This window comes from Fukomys damarensis, unplaced genomic scaffold (assembly GCF_012274545.1).
Source record: "Fukomys damarensis isolate Sample0158 unplaced genomic scaffold, DMR_v1.0_HiC HiC_scaffold_29, whole genome shotgun sequence".
Lineage (NCBI taxonomy): Eukaryota > Metazoa > Chordata > Mammalia > Rodentia > Bathyergidae > Fukomys > Fukomys damarensis.
The window spans coordinates 32,941,953-32,958,562 of record NW_022900941.1 but is presented as its reverse complement, the minus strand read 5'-3'; the positions used below and the strand labels follow the sequence as shown (position 1 = coordinate 32,958,562).

Sequence of the window (16,610 nt, the reverse complement as noted above, 5' to 3'; positions counted from 1 at the left end):
AAGATACATCATGTAAAGGTACAAGATCCAGAAGATTAATGTAACTGTACTGTATACCTAGAAAGTACCAATAAACTTAATGGAAAAAAAAAACAATATTAAAGTGTCAGCTCTAGCAGTGAATTTGAGCTTAGGTAAAAAAAAAAAAAAAAAAAAATCTCATGGTTCACCAACATTGCATATACAGAAAAACTAATGACTGTGAGATGGTAGTCACTTTTGCTCAAATTGTTATTGTTTCGTTCTATCACATTTTAGTTGTGCAGCTTGTCCTCAGCCACACTGTATGCTGTGGTTAGTGCAGGAGCAGCCCGTGGTTAAGGGCTGGCTAAAAACTTCCAGTGCTGTTATGAGTGCCCGTCTAGCACCGCCCCCAAGTTTGAAATCAGAATAGAAGATCATTTATACCGGAACAAAGTTACTTGTTTCTCTTATGTCTTCAAAAGTGGCACATCCAGAATGAAATGATGAGCATAATTACAGAGACAAATGGGTGCATTCTTCCTTCTTTTAAACTCATGTACTATCATTTACAGAGATTACATATTTTGATATGGCTCTCATTGTTGTCTTTTAGCAAAACAGAAGCAAAAAGTGGTAAGTTGTGTTTCCTTTTTAAACTTACTATTAAGATTCCTATATATATTTGCCTGCAAAGCTCCATTTTGGTGACCCAGATGACTACAAAGTAAGGGCTGAGCCTCCTCGGTGGGGACCCTTGATAATCATGTATTGTTCTGCTTGAGAATTGTACGCGCTGTGGCTGTCGATACAGAGTGCTCAACCTCACCTTGTCGTGCATGTCGAATCATCTTTTTCAGACGGAGCACATTCCTCCTTATGATGTTGTGCCATCAATGCGTCCAGTGGTGTTAGTGGGGCCGTCACTCAAAGGTTACGAGGTACAAATACCGTCTGTTTCTCTTCTCTTGACCAAGAACCCAGGAGATAGTCCTTTGAGTTCTTGCTCCTTCAGGGCTTGTTTATGTATAGGAACTCACGGAAGCCAGCACTCACGAGTGAAGAGGGTGGTGCAGCAAGGGCTTTTTGGCCCTTGTCTCTTCTTTCCTTTCTTGCACACTTCTCATCTTTGATGCATCACATTGTTTAGAAATATCTCCCTCAAAGCATTTACAATGGGAAATTCTGGTAAAAGATTTGCTTTGCATTAAATTCAAAGAACAGAACTTTATCTCAGCCTTTCTTGTTATGAATAGAAACAATAGAAAATGAACAGCACATGGGAATAGATACACAGTCTTCCAGCAAACCTGAGTCCTTAAAGTACCAATCAGTCTCACCCTACTGGGTGCTCAAGACAGTGGCATATTTTACCACATGTTTTTGGTTGTATTTGTTTTTTAAGGACATTTAGGGAAAACCCCACTAAAAACACTAGCAAATTCTGGAGATTAACCACACACCAAGAAAAAGAGTAGAAACCTAAATGCACGACATTTCAGATGTTGCAATTTGGGCTTTGTGCAAGCATAGGTAAAAATGGGGGGTGGCATTTAAAACCAAAGGTGGGCAACCCCCAGGGCACCATTCCCATTGAGGTAGGACAATGTCTGACACAGAGTAGACACTTAGTACACATTGGTTAAATGAATTAACCACTCTCTTGAGACAGAGCTAAGAATCACATCTCTTTGTCTTCCTTTGAGTTGAAAATACTAGTGTTGAGCAGGATAGTGAACACGGAAAATTCTCACCGATAAGCACAGACTAGCAGGAGAGCTGACCCTAGGGATAGCTTTGTGGCCTCTCACCACTCCTCAGTAGCAGCGAGCACAGTTCACGTGTGCCAACGATGGCCAGCACTTGTGTACAAGGCCATCCTATTGTCTCCTGGCAGCATTTTCAGCCCTTAATAAGGGAAGAGGAAGAAGGACTCGCTGTGGCTCTGGTGAATGCTGCTGGTTCATTCCTCGGCACTCTAGAGGGGGAACCAAGGTGGGGGGAAAATCTGCAACTGCACTCAATTATGCATGAAAAACACCTTCTCTGACCTCCCCGCAGGAGACAACTGGCTGTGTTGATGAGGTCTCTGCTCAGTCTTAGCACCCTCCCCTTCCACCTCTCTCCTTTTGACTTCTCTCTCTCTGCGTGTGTTTGCCTCATTCTTTTTTTCTCACCTCTGCAAAGGTAACAGACATGATGCAGAAAGCCCTCTTTGATTTCCTGAAGCACAGGTTTGATGGGAGGTGAGACATATAGATGTTTTTGTATTTTTATTTTCCTTTAACCGAACATGTATGATAAATTGATTTGTGAATCTATGTTCCAGTGGTTGTAGAAGTTCTCTAATTAAAAGTACTCTTGGGAAGAATAGAGTAAAAGCTCTGAAAATGTAAAGTACAACATTGGATCCCTACGTGGAAAAGGCCTTGAAAAGGAAAATAATCCACTTGTTTTATTGAAATCTGTTTGTCTTTATTTTCTCACTTGTTATTGAATTAGTGCCAATGTGGTTTTCATGAAAAAGTTCATTCAAATACATAGTTCTGATTTAATATAATGGCTCACTGGTCACAATGAATGATATTATTTGAGAATTATGTGGTGTGTGTGTGTGCGTGCGTGCGTGCGTGTGTGTGTGTGTGTGTGATACAAAGGTATAAAGCACTGCATTTTCTCAAAAGAATAATTCAAGAATAGTTTTCATCATAAACCTTCCACAGTGATTATTGCAGGTAATAGTGCTTTTTTGGATGCTTTTTTTTTTCAGAAATGAATTTGTTATTTTAATTTTCAGAGTTTGGCTTCAACTTTCTGTCATATATCTTTCTCTCATTGATTTTTTTGAGACAGAGTTTAATTATGTTGGCCAGGCTAGTCTTAAACTCCAGGACACAAGTGAGCCTTCCACCTTAGTCTTCCCAGTAGCTGGAACTGGAGGCACCTGCTACCCCTGCTCCACTCATGGCTTTTGCTTTTGTTTTTGTGGTGCTGGCCCTGGAACCCAGGGCCTTATGTATACTAGGCAAGTGCTGTACTACTGAGCTGCATCCTATGCCAGTTCTTGTTAGTTTAGAGGTCTGTTTTGTATGTATCCTTCTGTGATCTCTAATCAATATGGCCCAAGCATCAAATAATTTTGTCATTTGAGTATTGTGAAGAATGTCTAAATGGAGTTTTTGTGTTTTACAGAGAAGTGATCAGCAGTCCATAATGACAGTTCAGAGCATAGGCTCTTCCACAGTGCAGAATAAACTCCATGTAAAAATAACTATATGAAAAAAACCTGAAGTTAAAAAAAAAGGAAGAAAATTTAAATAGTGTATATTGAGAAATTTGGCTAAAGTCATCCAAATTACTATCTTAAATAGGCTAATTAATTTTTTAAAATTTAAATATCTTCAGGAAGATTTTAATATAGTATTTTAAAGGAAAAAATTAAACAATGTTTTAGTACAAATTATATATCTAGCTATCTATATGTCTTTCAGAAGAAAAGCTTCCTGGATAATCATGTTAAAAATAATTCATTAGTTTCTGGGACTATATACAAAGAAAATAAACTGAGATATTAGTTTCAGTAATTGAAAATTTGGTTCCAGTAGAATGTTTCTGTGACATCATTTGAAGCACATTAGTATAGGTCATCTTGCTTTAATAAATTGGCCCTGAAAGGTGTAATGATCTTAAGACCATAGAAGCTTTTTGTTGCTGACTTAGTCTGAAACGTGTTCAGGTCTGGGAAGGACAGTGAAGTGTGGGGAGGAGAAAATTGGGCAGGAAGTTTATGCCACCTGCCATTTGGGACCCTTGGCCTGGGTATGACTGGGTGAGTCTGACTGGAGAAAGGAACATGCAGGGCCTGGAAGTAATGTGTACCTTTTCTCAAATTTTATTGGCCAGAATTTAGTCACATAGCATTACTTCATTGGAAAGGAGTCTTGGAAGTGCAATCTCACTATCTAACTGTAAATAAAAGGAAACAGATTGTGTTGAACTAATATCAGTCTCTTTCATGGTCATGTGGCAGACAGGAAGGGCTTGAAAAGAAAGAGGTATGTTTCCTGCCTCGCAAGCGCAATGTCCCGAGTTCAATCCCCAGTACCAAAAATAAAGGCATGTTTATCCTTTTCTACTCTTGTTTTTAAGAGGGTAGGTAGGGAATGGCCAATTTCAAAGAAAAGAAGTGAAAAGCCCTGAATTGTGGAATATTGGCATTGAAAGAAAAAGAAGTTCTTTAATTCTTAATCTTGCTTCTCCCACAACCACAATCAGATAGTCAACCTATTTCTGTCTGAAAATTTCTGGCTACTGAGGATTGGCTTCCTAAGAATACATTACAAAGAGACAGCTGAACTCAGGCTCTAACTTAATAGCTATGGTCTCGCTTCTGCCCTGTGGTGTCCTGGGCCACAACACTGATCTTCAGTGGAGTGCTATATGGATTGAAGGCAACTGACTCACATGGCCCAGGCCTCTGCTGTTGGTTGCAGCTGCATAGTTCCTTCAGCTCTGCTTGGCATCACTTGGTTTTAACTGTGGTACCTTCACCTAAGGCCATTATGAGTAGAGCCTCATGCGTTAGCCCCCTAACAGCCCCTGATGTGAACAAATTTCACTCCATAACACAGCTTCAGTTTGTGTTGGATTATCTTAGTTCCTACCTAACTGACATATAAATAGTACTGTCATTAAAACTTTGAAAGCTAGGACTGACAGAAGAAAAAGAAAGGCTTTTATATAATTTAGCAAAAAAAAAAGTGAGTGGCTTAATTCCCAGCTTAAAGAATGAAAAATCTGATGACTTCCTCAGGCCTGAGACTCAGAAAGAAGAAATCCATTTAATTACAATAGCACAGATCGGTCTTGAATCAGTCATGCAGAATTGTCCACATAAATTACTGCAGACGCATGATAGAAGTTGATTTCAGTAGAAATAGAATTAAAATTTAAATGCCAGATGTTGTTGGGGTCTGATGACATGGCAGAGAAACTAAAGGAAGAAGCCAGCAGCAGTAAAACTAGAGACAGAGACCTAGCTGTGGAGAAGCCTGGTGTATGGCATAGTAGAACAAATATAGATAATAAAGATGAATGGGTGAGAGAGTGGACTTGCTTTCAGATGTTAAGAAGCCAATGCAGCAGAAAAACTACTGAGTTCATTTCTGAGTGTATGTGGATACTTGAATAAAGAAGAAGAAATTGGCTGGTAGCTTCTCAGTGACTAATGTGCCTTCTATGTGGGAAGTATCCTTACATTTTGAGCTATGACAATCTGCTGCGTTATGTTTTATGAATTAATAAAAGGAGAGAAAACAAAAAATAGGAAGCAGTTACACAGAAGACTTTAGCCTAGTGATACAGCATGAACAGTAAGTTCTATGTAAACCTACTTAGTGTTTCATTGATTTTTGAATGCAATAAGTCAAACAAAATGCTCAAGTGAAAGTCCCCATATTTTTCAAAAAGAAAGAGCAAAGAAAGGATTCATTAGCTGAGAAGATTTCATATTCAGTGCTCCGTTTCAGATCTTGGTGAGAAACCAATTCAGTGAAGTAGACTAAAGTCTAGCTGCTTGGCTACTGCAGAACCATGAACTTGAGAATTTGTTGGTACATTAAAAATTGAGTCAGTTTAGACCTATTATATAATTTTCCTTCTGTAGCTGCTATTGTGGTCCTACCCATGATACATATAAGAAAAATGAAAGGCACAATACTAAGTAGTTCCTGAGGGCTCTCTGTATATGTGAATACCACAGGTAGTAACGATTGCTGCTCACAGATTATAAGTAAGCGGGCACTCACAGCCTGGTGAGGACGCAAAGCTTCCCTCATCATTTAACACCACAGACATGTACTGGGCATCATACTTTCTGATAAGATTTGTTGAGCTGGTTCAATCTACCATTCTTAGGCCAAACAGCAAGCATTCAAACCAGTTGCAGTGTGTTGACCAATGCCAATCATTTTAGATACCCTAAAAGTTGTTGCTTCAGGCTTTTGATAACTGAATGAAATCAGCCCTATAGCATTTATCAGGCACTTTGTAACTGATATGATCATGGCTTAAAATTCTAAATCTATAAGGATAGAATCTTAAACTGATGAAAGCTATCAGCGAGGACACAGGTAAAGAAAACAAAGTGGGATTGCCAAATAATTCAAAAGAGAGGAAACTAAGAATATAATTTATGGAGATGCTAAGCAGTAAGAGTATTTAATACACATTATGAGCATAGAATATGAAGGAAATGAAAACTGATACTATCACAAAGCAGCCATAGTACATAAGAATGAAAACAATTTATAATTGTAGTCAACAAGTGGAAGAGCCAACAGTAACTTCTGTTTCATAATCAGTATCATTCCTGTCATCTTCTCTTACTAATCTCTATTCAAATACCAACTCATTTGTGGACAATCACTAGAGATAATTGAATGCTTTTATGCTAAACTTGAATGTTTACTTGAGTACATTATTTTTTGTTACATCATGTTTGACCTAATTCTTTGCTCCTCTCAGCATATGTGAATTTCATCAACTCTGGGAATAGGAGAATTTATTGTAAATTGCTTAGCCTTTGAGGACAGGATATAAGGAAACACTGTATCTTTCAAGTCTTCAAATCCCTAGTAATTGTCTCGTATACATTATAAAGATTCCTGTCAACATAGGACAGTGAGACTATCTTGTTAGGTCCTAATTACAATCCCGACAGATTTTTATGACTATTATCACTATTATATTGATTAAGATACCTAGGTTTAAAAGATGTCATGAATTGTACATGATCATGCAACCACCAAGAGGAATGTTCACATGCTCTTGTGCTTTTCATCCCTGTCCTGACAGCAAGCACACTGTTCTGTGCTTTGGAACACTTTTCTGTATGAATACTGAGAGTTCTTTTAAAAGGTAAACCAACTGGACTGCATATTAGAAATTACAAGGATAGTGTATAGAAAGATTTCATGGGTATTATATCACCAACATGGAAGTACTACTTATTTTTGAATGAATGTGTCATAACTGAAAGTAGTATCTTTCAGAAGAAAATCACAGAAAAGTAATACTCATGCCCTGATGGGTTACAGCAGTTAAGATGAATTCCAAAGTAAAAATAAACAGTTGGGAGTCAGATTCATTGGATTTAGAGAATACAAATTCAGTGCTTAGGTTCAGTGTTGACTTTATGGGAAAATTTGATTTTGTTCTCATCCAGTTCGGTTTGTGACAAGAATTGTGGAAAGAATTCCATGAACCAAGGTGCCACTGTGAATTTTGCTAGTTTTCAAGGACTTTTGTTGCTACAATGAGTCTTCCAGGGAAATGAACTATATTAGTCCTTTACCTGCCAGCATGTAACTATTAATTATGTCACAGAAAAGTTTCCAAAGAAACAATAGAGATGGGCATTAAGCAAGGTGCTTACCAGAGCTCAGACAGTAGGGGGTATGTAAATTTTATATTTATTTGTGTTTGGGGGGTTGGGGTTTGGGGTCTGATTTTGCTAAGAGTAAACATCTTTAAAAAAGAAACCCTTGTCTTATTGAAGGGTTTCTACGGCTGTGTCTATCTTTTCTCTGAGCTCTTCTTCATGCACGTATATTTTTATTAACAAATAACTTGTATTAGCAAATGAACTTGTGTTTTTATTGAAAAATAAAATAAGAAAAAGAACTATTTCCCACATCTTTTCCTGTTTTTAATATACTAGGCCTTTTTGCTGTATTTTTAAAGACTTCTGTTGTGTTTTAAAATGATGTAAATCACACACAAAAATGATGTAAAATGCTTTTATAATATATTTATAGAGTTATTTTTTAAAAATGCATCTGTTAATAATCCCTTCAAATTTTTAGAACCAAAAGTGACCATTTGCCTTGTGTAGAACTAGGAAAGTTGATTTTCACTTAAGCAGAATAGAATCTTTATTCTAGAAGGCTGAATTCTGTCCCTAAAGGAATTCACTATCTCTGGTCATATATTTAGTCTACTCTGGAACATGACAGTATGTTTTTACCCAGCAACTCCATTCTTAACACAAGAAACCCAGAAGCACAATAAGCTGCCTGTGAGATTTTCTGTCTCACAGCTACATCAGGCAACTGAATAAAGGAGTCTTAGATGTGGGGTTCCCTCAACTTCAACCTGACTGAAGTCCTGATCATCTCACAGTGCCAGGCCAAGGTTATGTATCTGCATTTGATGATGTGACTCATATCTGAGGATTGGAGGTTGCTGAAGAAGAAAACTGAGCTGAAAGACAACTACAGAGTTAGATGACTACACCTTGGCCTGATTCCCAGGGAACTAGTTTAAACCCTTATAGCATATAGAACCATGTGGGATTTTCTCTATCTCAGTTTCCTCATTGGTAAAAATGAGGAAGTTGTTACCTCAGTGCTTTCCAACATATTTTAGCAGTTGAACAAAATTTTATAGTGAAATTACATATAATCCCCAAAATAAACATAAATGCAGAGGCATTTGGAATGGACGGTGGTAAAGCTGGAGTCCCGCCAACTGGTTCTCCAAATGATCCCTGAGGTATTTCTGCAAAACTCTTGGTTTCTTTAGAAGATAATTTAAGGATGTAGCAAATAGTTATTAGGGCCTAAAAATTCTAAAAAATAAAAGTTTTGAAATGTCTATACCACCTCCTGCATATAAATACAATACAGGCAAGCAGTACTTTGCTTTAAAATGGCATTAGAATTTTTGTTCATCCTATTTCTTTTAAAAAGTGGCTCCCAACCATTTGTGAAGAGGACTATTTAAAATTCTCCTCAAGGCTTCATTTCACTGGAGTTAAGTATTAAGTCTCCTGACCGTACTGAAAGTGTTGTTCCAAAACAGGTGTAAGATGACATGTGATTGAATAATCAAACACAAGTAACTCTGCTCTCTTCTCTGTACCAACCCCAAAGGAGTTTAAACATGGAGGAGAATGGGTATGGGGTGGTGTCCTCTTTCTGGGAACTCAGCTAAATTGTGATAATGAGGATAGGGAAAGGCCTGTTGATGGCAGTAACTGGCTGAGGGAGACAAACCGCATCTACAGGTAGATTATAGATGGAAGTTAAGCAATCTCAGCTCAAAATAAGATTTTTAAAATGTTAAATTCCAGATGCTCTCAATTGATAAATCATATAGAAATAGAATCCTCTCTCCTTTCATTTAGCATGTCTTTATTCTTCTGTGACTGTGGCAGATTTTCTAACTTACACAATCTTGGTAGCATACTCATATTGACCTCAAGCATACTGTTTTATTATTGCCCATCATGCACATTCAGCTCTTATGTGAATGTGCTGCAGAATCTTATGCCTGCAGAAAAAAAAAAAAACAAAAAACATTTGCTCACATTCTAACAAGTAAAGACTCCCTTTGGGCAAGTGCTTCATGTACCATAAATTAACTATTAAACACAAGTAATGCAACTTAATCTTTAACTGGTTGATTGTCCTTGATGATGAAAATGAAGAGGGTTTCTCCCTTTGGCTAGCAGCATTGTAATGCTGGGGCAGTCTTTGGACGCTGAAGGTCTTGTTCAAGAAGAAATCAACTGTGAATTGTGAAATTTCTGTATTGCTACTTCCTAGAAAGAGCATGGTTTATTCATGTTTTGATTCCTTCCTGGTGTGGTGTGCATTATAAAGGGAATTTGGCAAGGCAGGCCCTTATGGAAGTAGAGCATTTTTATTGGAATCGTTTTTCAGTTAAATAGCCAAAATCTTTACTCCATTCTGCTCTGCTTGTATTTTAATAGTAGCCAAAGCCTGTTTAAAATACTTGTGGCCAATGCATAGTATATTGTGGTTCCACTGTAATATGTAAAGTGGTTATTAAGTACTGTGGTTATAAATTACTTGCAGAGCCCCATAACATTTTTACTGGCTTGTTCTCTTCTGTGTTCCTATTCATAGGATATCAATAACGAGAGTGACAGCTGACATTTCTCTTGCTAAGAGGTCTGTCCTAAATAATCCCAGCAAGAGAGCAATAATTGAACGTTCGAACACCCGGTCCAGCTTAGGTAAGATGTTCAAAAGTAGTACATTCAGACCAGGATGATTCATGGAACCTCTGCGAAAGTCTTTCCAATTTGCTTTTCCATCTGAATGGGGAAGTGCTAAGTAACTGAGGAGAATCCTAGCCTGGAGCAGAGCACTGTAGCAATCAGAGCCCCACCCCTCCTGTCCATCTTCCCTGCTCGCGTTTCCCTTCCCCTCCCTCCCACCCCACCCCCAGTCAATTAGTTAACTAGTAGTCTGGTGGGAAGAATCTTCAAGGGACTCTCCTAGTCAGTTACTTCCTAACCACATAAACTACTCATCTCTGCTTTGCCTAAGCTTCTCAATGAGGCTAATGACATCTGTCATACCTGAGTCACAGCTGACATGAAAGGAAATGAGATGTTCATCTTTCTGAGATCTTTGGAAGAGCTAACTAGATAATGATGTTCTTAGTGCTGCTTCTATTGCTAGTTGGTAGTACACAGAAGAGTTCACCTTTAATTGACTGTGACAACCACCGTTAGTAACATACAGGGAATTTAAACATATCTTTTCTAGGCTACTAATGCAAAGGCATCCTAAAATTCACCATAATAGAGAAGAAGAAAGGACGTGGATGAACAGGGTGTGGACAATGAGTTCATGCTACTAGTGAATCACGTTCATTCTGAAAGCCTGTTCATGGTCTTCTGTGATAATCAAGAGAGAAGTAGATTTCTTCCTTAGGAATCTCCTTTGCTTTGACATTCTGAGGGAAACTTGTTTTACCTAGAAAAGGTAGGGCTGTTCCCTGCTGCTACATTTTAAAAACCTACTCACATGGGCTCTGTAGATGATGTAAAACTTTAAAAAGTTAATTTCCAAAATAGAGTGCACATTCTAACTTCTCATCATGAATCCACTGAATGCTGTGCCTTGATCCTGCTTTGGGGATTGTGTGGGTTGGAAAGAAGATACAAAGCAGCATCTCTGTTACAAGACTGCTACAAGACTGGGACACAGTAATTGCCAGTAAATATTTGTAGGATAGTTGCTTTGTGAAGAAATGCTACATATACTAAATGAAATAATTGTCATGAGGGGTAGATTAATGGTTCCTTCTTTAGCACTATATTTAGAGCCTTCCACAAAGTGAAACATTCTTATAGGAACAGTATTTTTACCTTCAGCAGGTGACCATGGCAGTATTGGTGGCGGATCAAGTTATTTAATGGGTAAAGTCCACTCGCATGAGTGATAAGGACATTATATTAGGTTAAAGACTTCTCAAATAAGTATCTGTTCTCTGTCCCTCCGTATCCCCTCCTTTTGACTCCTCAAAGTACCTTTTAACCACTCTTTCCTCTGACTTATAAGAAACTAAAAGACACTGCAGAACTCAAGTGAAATGCCTCACTGCTTTAACCATCTGCACTGCTAATGGCTCTCATGAGTATTCCCTGAAGTCAGTCCTTACAATCTAGTCACCTGTCTTCCAAATCAGTAGGGTGGAGAGATGGTATAGTACAAATACCAGGGAAGAAAAAAGTGTACATTAGGTCACTAATTTTTGCCTTTACAAATTCATTTGTTCACAACCCTTGGAGTTAATGATAATCCATTATAGTTACCACTATGAGTTGCTTGTGTTCATATATTGACTTGTTAATGCATATTTGTAGATTCCTTCATCCAGTGTTTACTGAACACTTATATGTCATGCATTATGCTAGAGTCAGGAAATGTAGACATAAATAACTAAAGCAAAAAGAAAGAAGTGACAGGTATTAAAAAGACTAGGATAATGGAATTTTAAAATCTAGGGGATAAAGAAGAAGGGTAGAGTTAAGAGGTATGTGAGAAGTTCTCACAGGAGTTAGATTTGAGCCAGTTCTTTAAAGCACATAGGAATATACAAAAATGAGAGCGAGTGGTGGAAAAGGGGAAGTGAAAAAGGATCAAGATGCAACATAGCATGTACCAACACCTCACAATGAATACATTCATTATGTATTGCAAACATACACTACAGAAAAAAACAACTGATTAGGAAAGAACTGCATTTGTGCATGGCAGGTGTAATAAAGGAGAGTAGGGTGTTGTTTGAGAGTAAAGAAGAGGCTGAAAAAGTAGATTGAAGCCAATCTGTCAGGGCTCTAGTGTAACTTGCTAAAGAGAGCTTTTCAATACATTCCATGAAATGTTTATAATTTATTAAGAGTCATTACATTGAAAATGTTTTTCATGGTCAGATAAGTTTGGAAATGATGAAGTAAACAGTTGGCTTTTTTTTCTTTTCACTGCAAGACTTCTTAAACTCTTTATGTTAGAAAGCATAGCATACATTTGAAATTCCAAAAGAAGCTGTTCTACTATGCAATGTATCCTTTGAATAAAACCCCTTTCTTTCACAGGAAATCACATAGGATTACTATTCCAGGGTATTAATTTTGGGAAATGTTGCCTTGGGCCGTAGGGAGCAATTATAATATTTAAGCATGGGATAAGTATGAACAGATTGGTTGTAGGGGAGATCATTAGTCACAGAGATGCTAGAGGAATGGGCCCAATTTATGGTCAGGTTATAAAAGTATTCCTTCAGGGCCTCCAGCATCATAGCCTATGTTTGTCCAGAGTTCCATGTACCTGGAGCAGGATTACAAAGCCCTCCACTGATACTCCTCTGAGAAACAGGTTTGGTTGAGATTGTTTTTACCTTTTTCTCTCTCTCTCTTTGAGTTTATTGGTGAGATTGTTTTTACCTTTAAGAAAATGAGCTACATAGATAAAAATACCTTTTTCTTCCTCATACCTATAGCCTACTTATTAAATTCTACATACACAGCGTCCAAACACTGGGCTCACCCAGTGTGTAGTGTTGCCCTCTAGCCTCCTGCCTTGTTCTAGCCACCTCCCCCTCCCCACCTTGCCAGAATGCCCATTGCCATAGGTTGTGTGTTGACTGAGGAGTAGGTGTGCCTGCCTTCTCCTGTCAGGAACCACACATACGCTTGTCACTGGCGTGAGTAACATGGCCCAGATATTTCCAGGTTGTTTGGACAGAGACTCAGAGTGCTTTGGGGCTCTTGTGTCAGGCAGTTCAGTTTGCATCACTGCTTCTGTACTGCTTCAGAAAATATTATGTATTCAGACTTGAAGTTAAGACAGTATAGACTTCTTTTGGTATAGAGCTGATCAGAGCTCCCTTAAACCAAACATCAGGTTAATAAAACAACAAATAGAGCACATACCCCATCATCCCAAGGCTGAAACTTAATGTGGTAAAACTTGACTTTATTTTGCAAATTTCACAAAATTTTCTTTTTTAAAAAGTGTTTCTACATGCTAGAGAAAAAGGAGAGAATAAGTTTATTATTACTAGCAAGTGTAGAAAATAGTTTCAGAAGAATTTGGCAAATAAGCCTCCTTGTCCTTAAATTGGTATCTTGAAAGTTAGTCACCTGCCAAAGCAGCAGTCAGTCAGGACATTGGTGTTAGGTATGAAAAATGATAGATATGTTGGCTCTCTAAATTCTTAGTGTTTACTCTAGGTTATGCACTAACAATCAGAAATTCTTAAAAATAAGTTTTTTGCTATTACATAACGCTCCTCCAAAATAGTTACATGGTAATAATTGAATATTCATGATCTGACATTTCCTATCAATACTTTTGGTTAAGGAAGGTAGATTTTGTTTGGTGGGTGATGTGACCTTGAATTTTTACTGGATAAGCAAAGCAAACCATGGGATTCTGGCACAAAACCTTTCTCATGAGGATATTTATTTATCTGCCTTTTCTCTAGGCCATTTAAGTAACTTTGTCTATTCTACGTACTTTGGATGGGACACACTTTGTTAGCCATAAAAATAAGTTAAAGAACAAAATAACAACAATCATTTCTCTGAAAATAAATAGTATAGTTCAAATTTGGGGAAATTATCCAGTAAATTATGTGGTTTACAAAATACATAAAAGACTATAAATTTCAGAAAGCCAGGATATATTTTTGATCATCTGTTTTGCTTTTGAAAAATATCTGAATTGCTTCAGATATTCAAAAAGAACTTTTATTTGCCCAAGCTCATGCATAGATTCCAGTTACTTGGTTGGCTACAGCCATTTGCATCTAGATGCAGTGTGGTATTTTAATATAATTAGCACTTAATTGTTTGTTCTTTTAATAATGTGGATAAGTATGCTTTAGAAAAGACCACTGGCTGTAATATTTAACTTAAAGAGAACGCTTAGAACAATAAGCGAGGTCAATACAAGTTGTAGATTTTTTTTAAAAAGTACATCTATAAAATATTATATATAACTTGTTGATGGATAGAAATAGTTTCCTATAATTTGCTTGTTCTGTAATGGTACATTTCATGTGCACCTTACTTGTTTCCTGAATGTGGTTTGAGATTATAGCTAAAAATGAAAATTCTTTAGATGAAAGCGACAATCAGAGAAGAATTACCATAGGTATATAAATAGCTAAATATTAGTTTAAAAGTGCCAGGGATTTAGCTCAGTAGTGCCGCCTCCTGCCTCGCCAAGCGCAAGGTCCTGAGTTTGATCCCTGGTACTCAAGTGTAGAAGGAAATCAACAAAACTACCACAAGTTTTTCCACCAACTGTTTGGTTGTATGTAAAATTCAACCTGTTTTCCTACCTTTAGAAAAGATCTTAAATTAGGTCTATAAAAATGTAAAACATTTTGTTTTCTAATGAGGTCAATATAACTGAAAGGTGTATTATTTCTTTTTAATATAAACAGTAATCAGTGAGAATAACCAGTACCTGTTATTGTTTTTCCTTTTAGCGGAAGTACAAAGTGAAATTGAAAGAATCTTTGAGTTGGCAAGATCTTTGCAACTAGTTGTTCTTGATGCAGACACCATCAATCACCCAGCACAGCTTATAAAAACTTCCTTAGCACCAATTATTGTTCATGTAAAAGTCTCATCTCCAAAGGTAAATAATTAATTTCTGTCTTAAGGATTAGAAGTTCATTTCTTTTTGAAATATTCATTGTTCTGTTCTTTTTTGTTAGTAAGAAAGTCTTCCTGAGATTCTGTTAATAAGTACATTTTAAAACAATGTGCAGGTGCTAGAAAACTTTGAGATAGTGAATATATAGTCTATTCTTTCAAGAAACTTAATTATTTTGTTCTCAAATCAGATAGGCAAGTGTATAACAGAAACAAAATTAACAAAGGTGAGGATAGTAGATTCTGACTTCACAGACTGTAGGTTCTATCTTGCTAAACTTCTTGGATAATAATGATTCTTAAGTAAGCTATATTCTCCCCCCATTTTGGAGAGAACATAGCTCAAGAAAAGTATCTATATTTATCATACATAATGTGAAATATCATTACGTAAACGTCTCATGGAAGTTTTACAGACCTTGACATTTGTGCATAGGTTGGGTGTTTTGAGAACTGTAGTTCTGCTGTGATTAAATACAATTTGTGATGTATCTTTATATAACATACAATTAGGGGAGAGAAAAATAAAAGTAAGACCATCTCAAATTTGTTTCTTGATTTGAATGTCCTTTTATTTTTAAAAGTGATGTCCTTAAATGTTAAGTGAAATGAATCAGACACACAAGCTTAAATATCACATGCTTTCTCTTACAGGAGAAAATCAGAATAAAAATAAAGAGCAAAATAAAAAATAGGTAATGGGAAGTCTGGAGTTAGATTGTTCTCAGAGGGGAGGGGGATTAAGGGATAGAGGGAGGTATGTGGAAGGAGTAGGGGATGAAAAGAAGGAACTGGGATGTGTTATATATACGCGCACCAACTCCACAAGGAATGTAAACGTTATGTACTTCCAGATTGCATCCCCCAAAGAAAACAGGAAGGGGATCAAGAGATGGATGGAAAGGAGAAGGAAGGAAGGGAGAGGGGATGAGAAGAGGAATTAGGTGTTATGTACACGTACCAACTCCACACAAGGAATGTAAACATTATTTACTACACATGTGCACTAATAAACTAAGAAAGAAAACAAAAAAGTTAATTCCTCACAGGGCTATATATTTCACATTATCTTAATAACCAGTTTCCTTTCGGTGCCTTCTAGAATGTATTTTATTTGACTAAGTTCAAACTTACAGCCAGAGCATCGGTCTCCTTTCAAGGGTAGGGAAAATCTGAAGAAGCTGTGTCTCCTCCAAAACTTCTGGGATCTTCAGCCTTCCATCTCTTCAGGCACTGCTTACCTACAGTAAATTTGGAAATCTTGATGATTCTGGGAATTGGTAGAATGGACTGAAATTGCCTCGCCAGCTCCCTGACCTCAAGCTTTTGGGGACTCGAGTCCCCTCCATCACAGGGGAGGAGAGGTCACCCCTCCCTACTGCTCCGGTCACTGTAGCACCCTTAAGGGCAGGACCACGGGCACTCATTCCCTGGGGAGCTAAGGTGTCATAGAGCTTCATAGACTAGCATGGTTTTAGGGGAGAGAATGTCCTAATTCATCTAACAAAATGTATTTTAAAAGGAGAGGCTATGGCCAAATATACTTGCAATAGTGACCAGAAGATAGATGTATCAGCTTATATACGTATAAGAATGTACCAGTGCAAGTGTTTTGCCTAGATTTCCAATCATGAAAAAGTCTGATGAATGTAAAATTAAACTG

The 16,610-nt window shown here is 37.4% G+C and overlaps 1 protein-coding gene across 3 annotated transcripts in view; it reads left to right on the top strand.

Annotated features, from left to right (window-relative positions):
- Positions 1-16,610, top strand: part of Cacnb4 (calcium voltage-gated channel auxiliary subunit beta 4) — a 133,608-nt gene that overhangs the window by 104,190 nt on the left and 12,808 nt on the right. For 2 of the 3 annotated variants that reach the window (XM_010641401.2, XM_033757217.1), the window contains 5 exons: positions 578-597; positions 822-902; positions 2,149-2,207; positions 9,894-10,003; positions 14,779-14,930. In XM_010641401.2, the coding sequence (XP_010639703.1) occupies positions 578-597; positions 822-902; positions 2,149-2,207; positions 9,894-10,003; positions 14,779-14,930 (422 nt within the window). The remainder of the gene's footprint in view (positions 1-577; positions 598-821; positions 903-2,148; positions 2,208-9,893; positions 10,004-14,778; positions 14,931-16,610) is intronic. The other variant, XM_019210195.2, reaches the window with a different exon arrangement.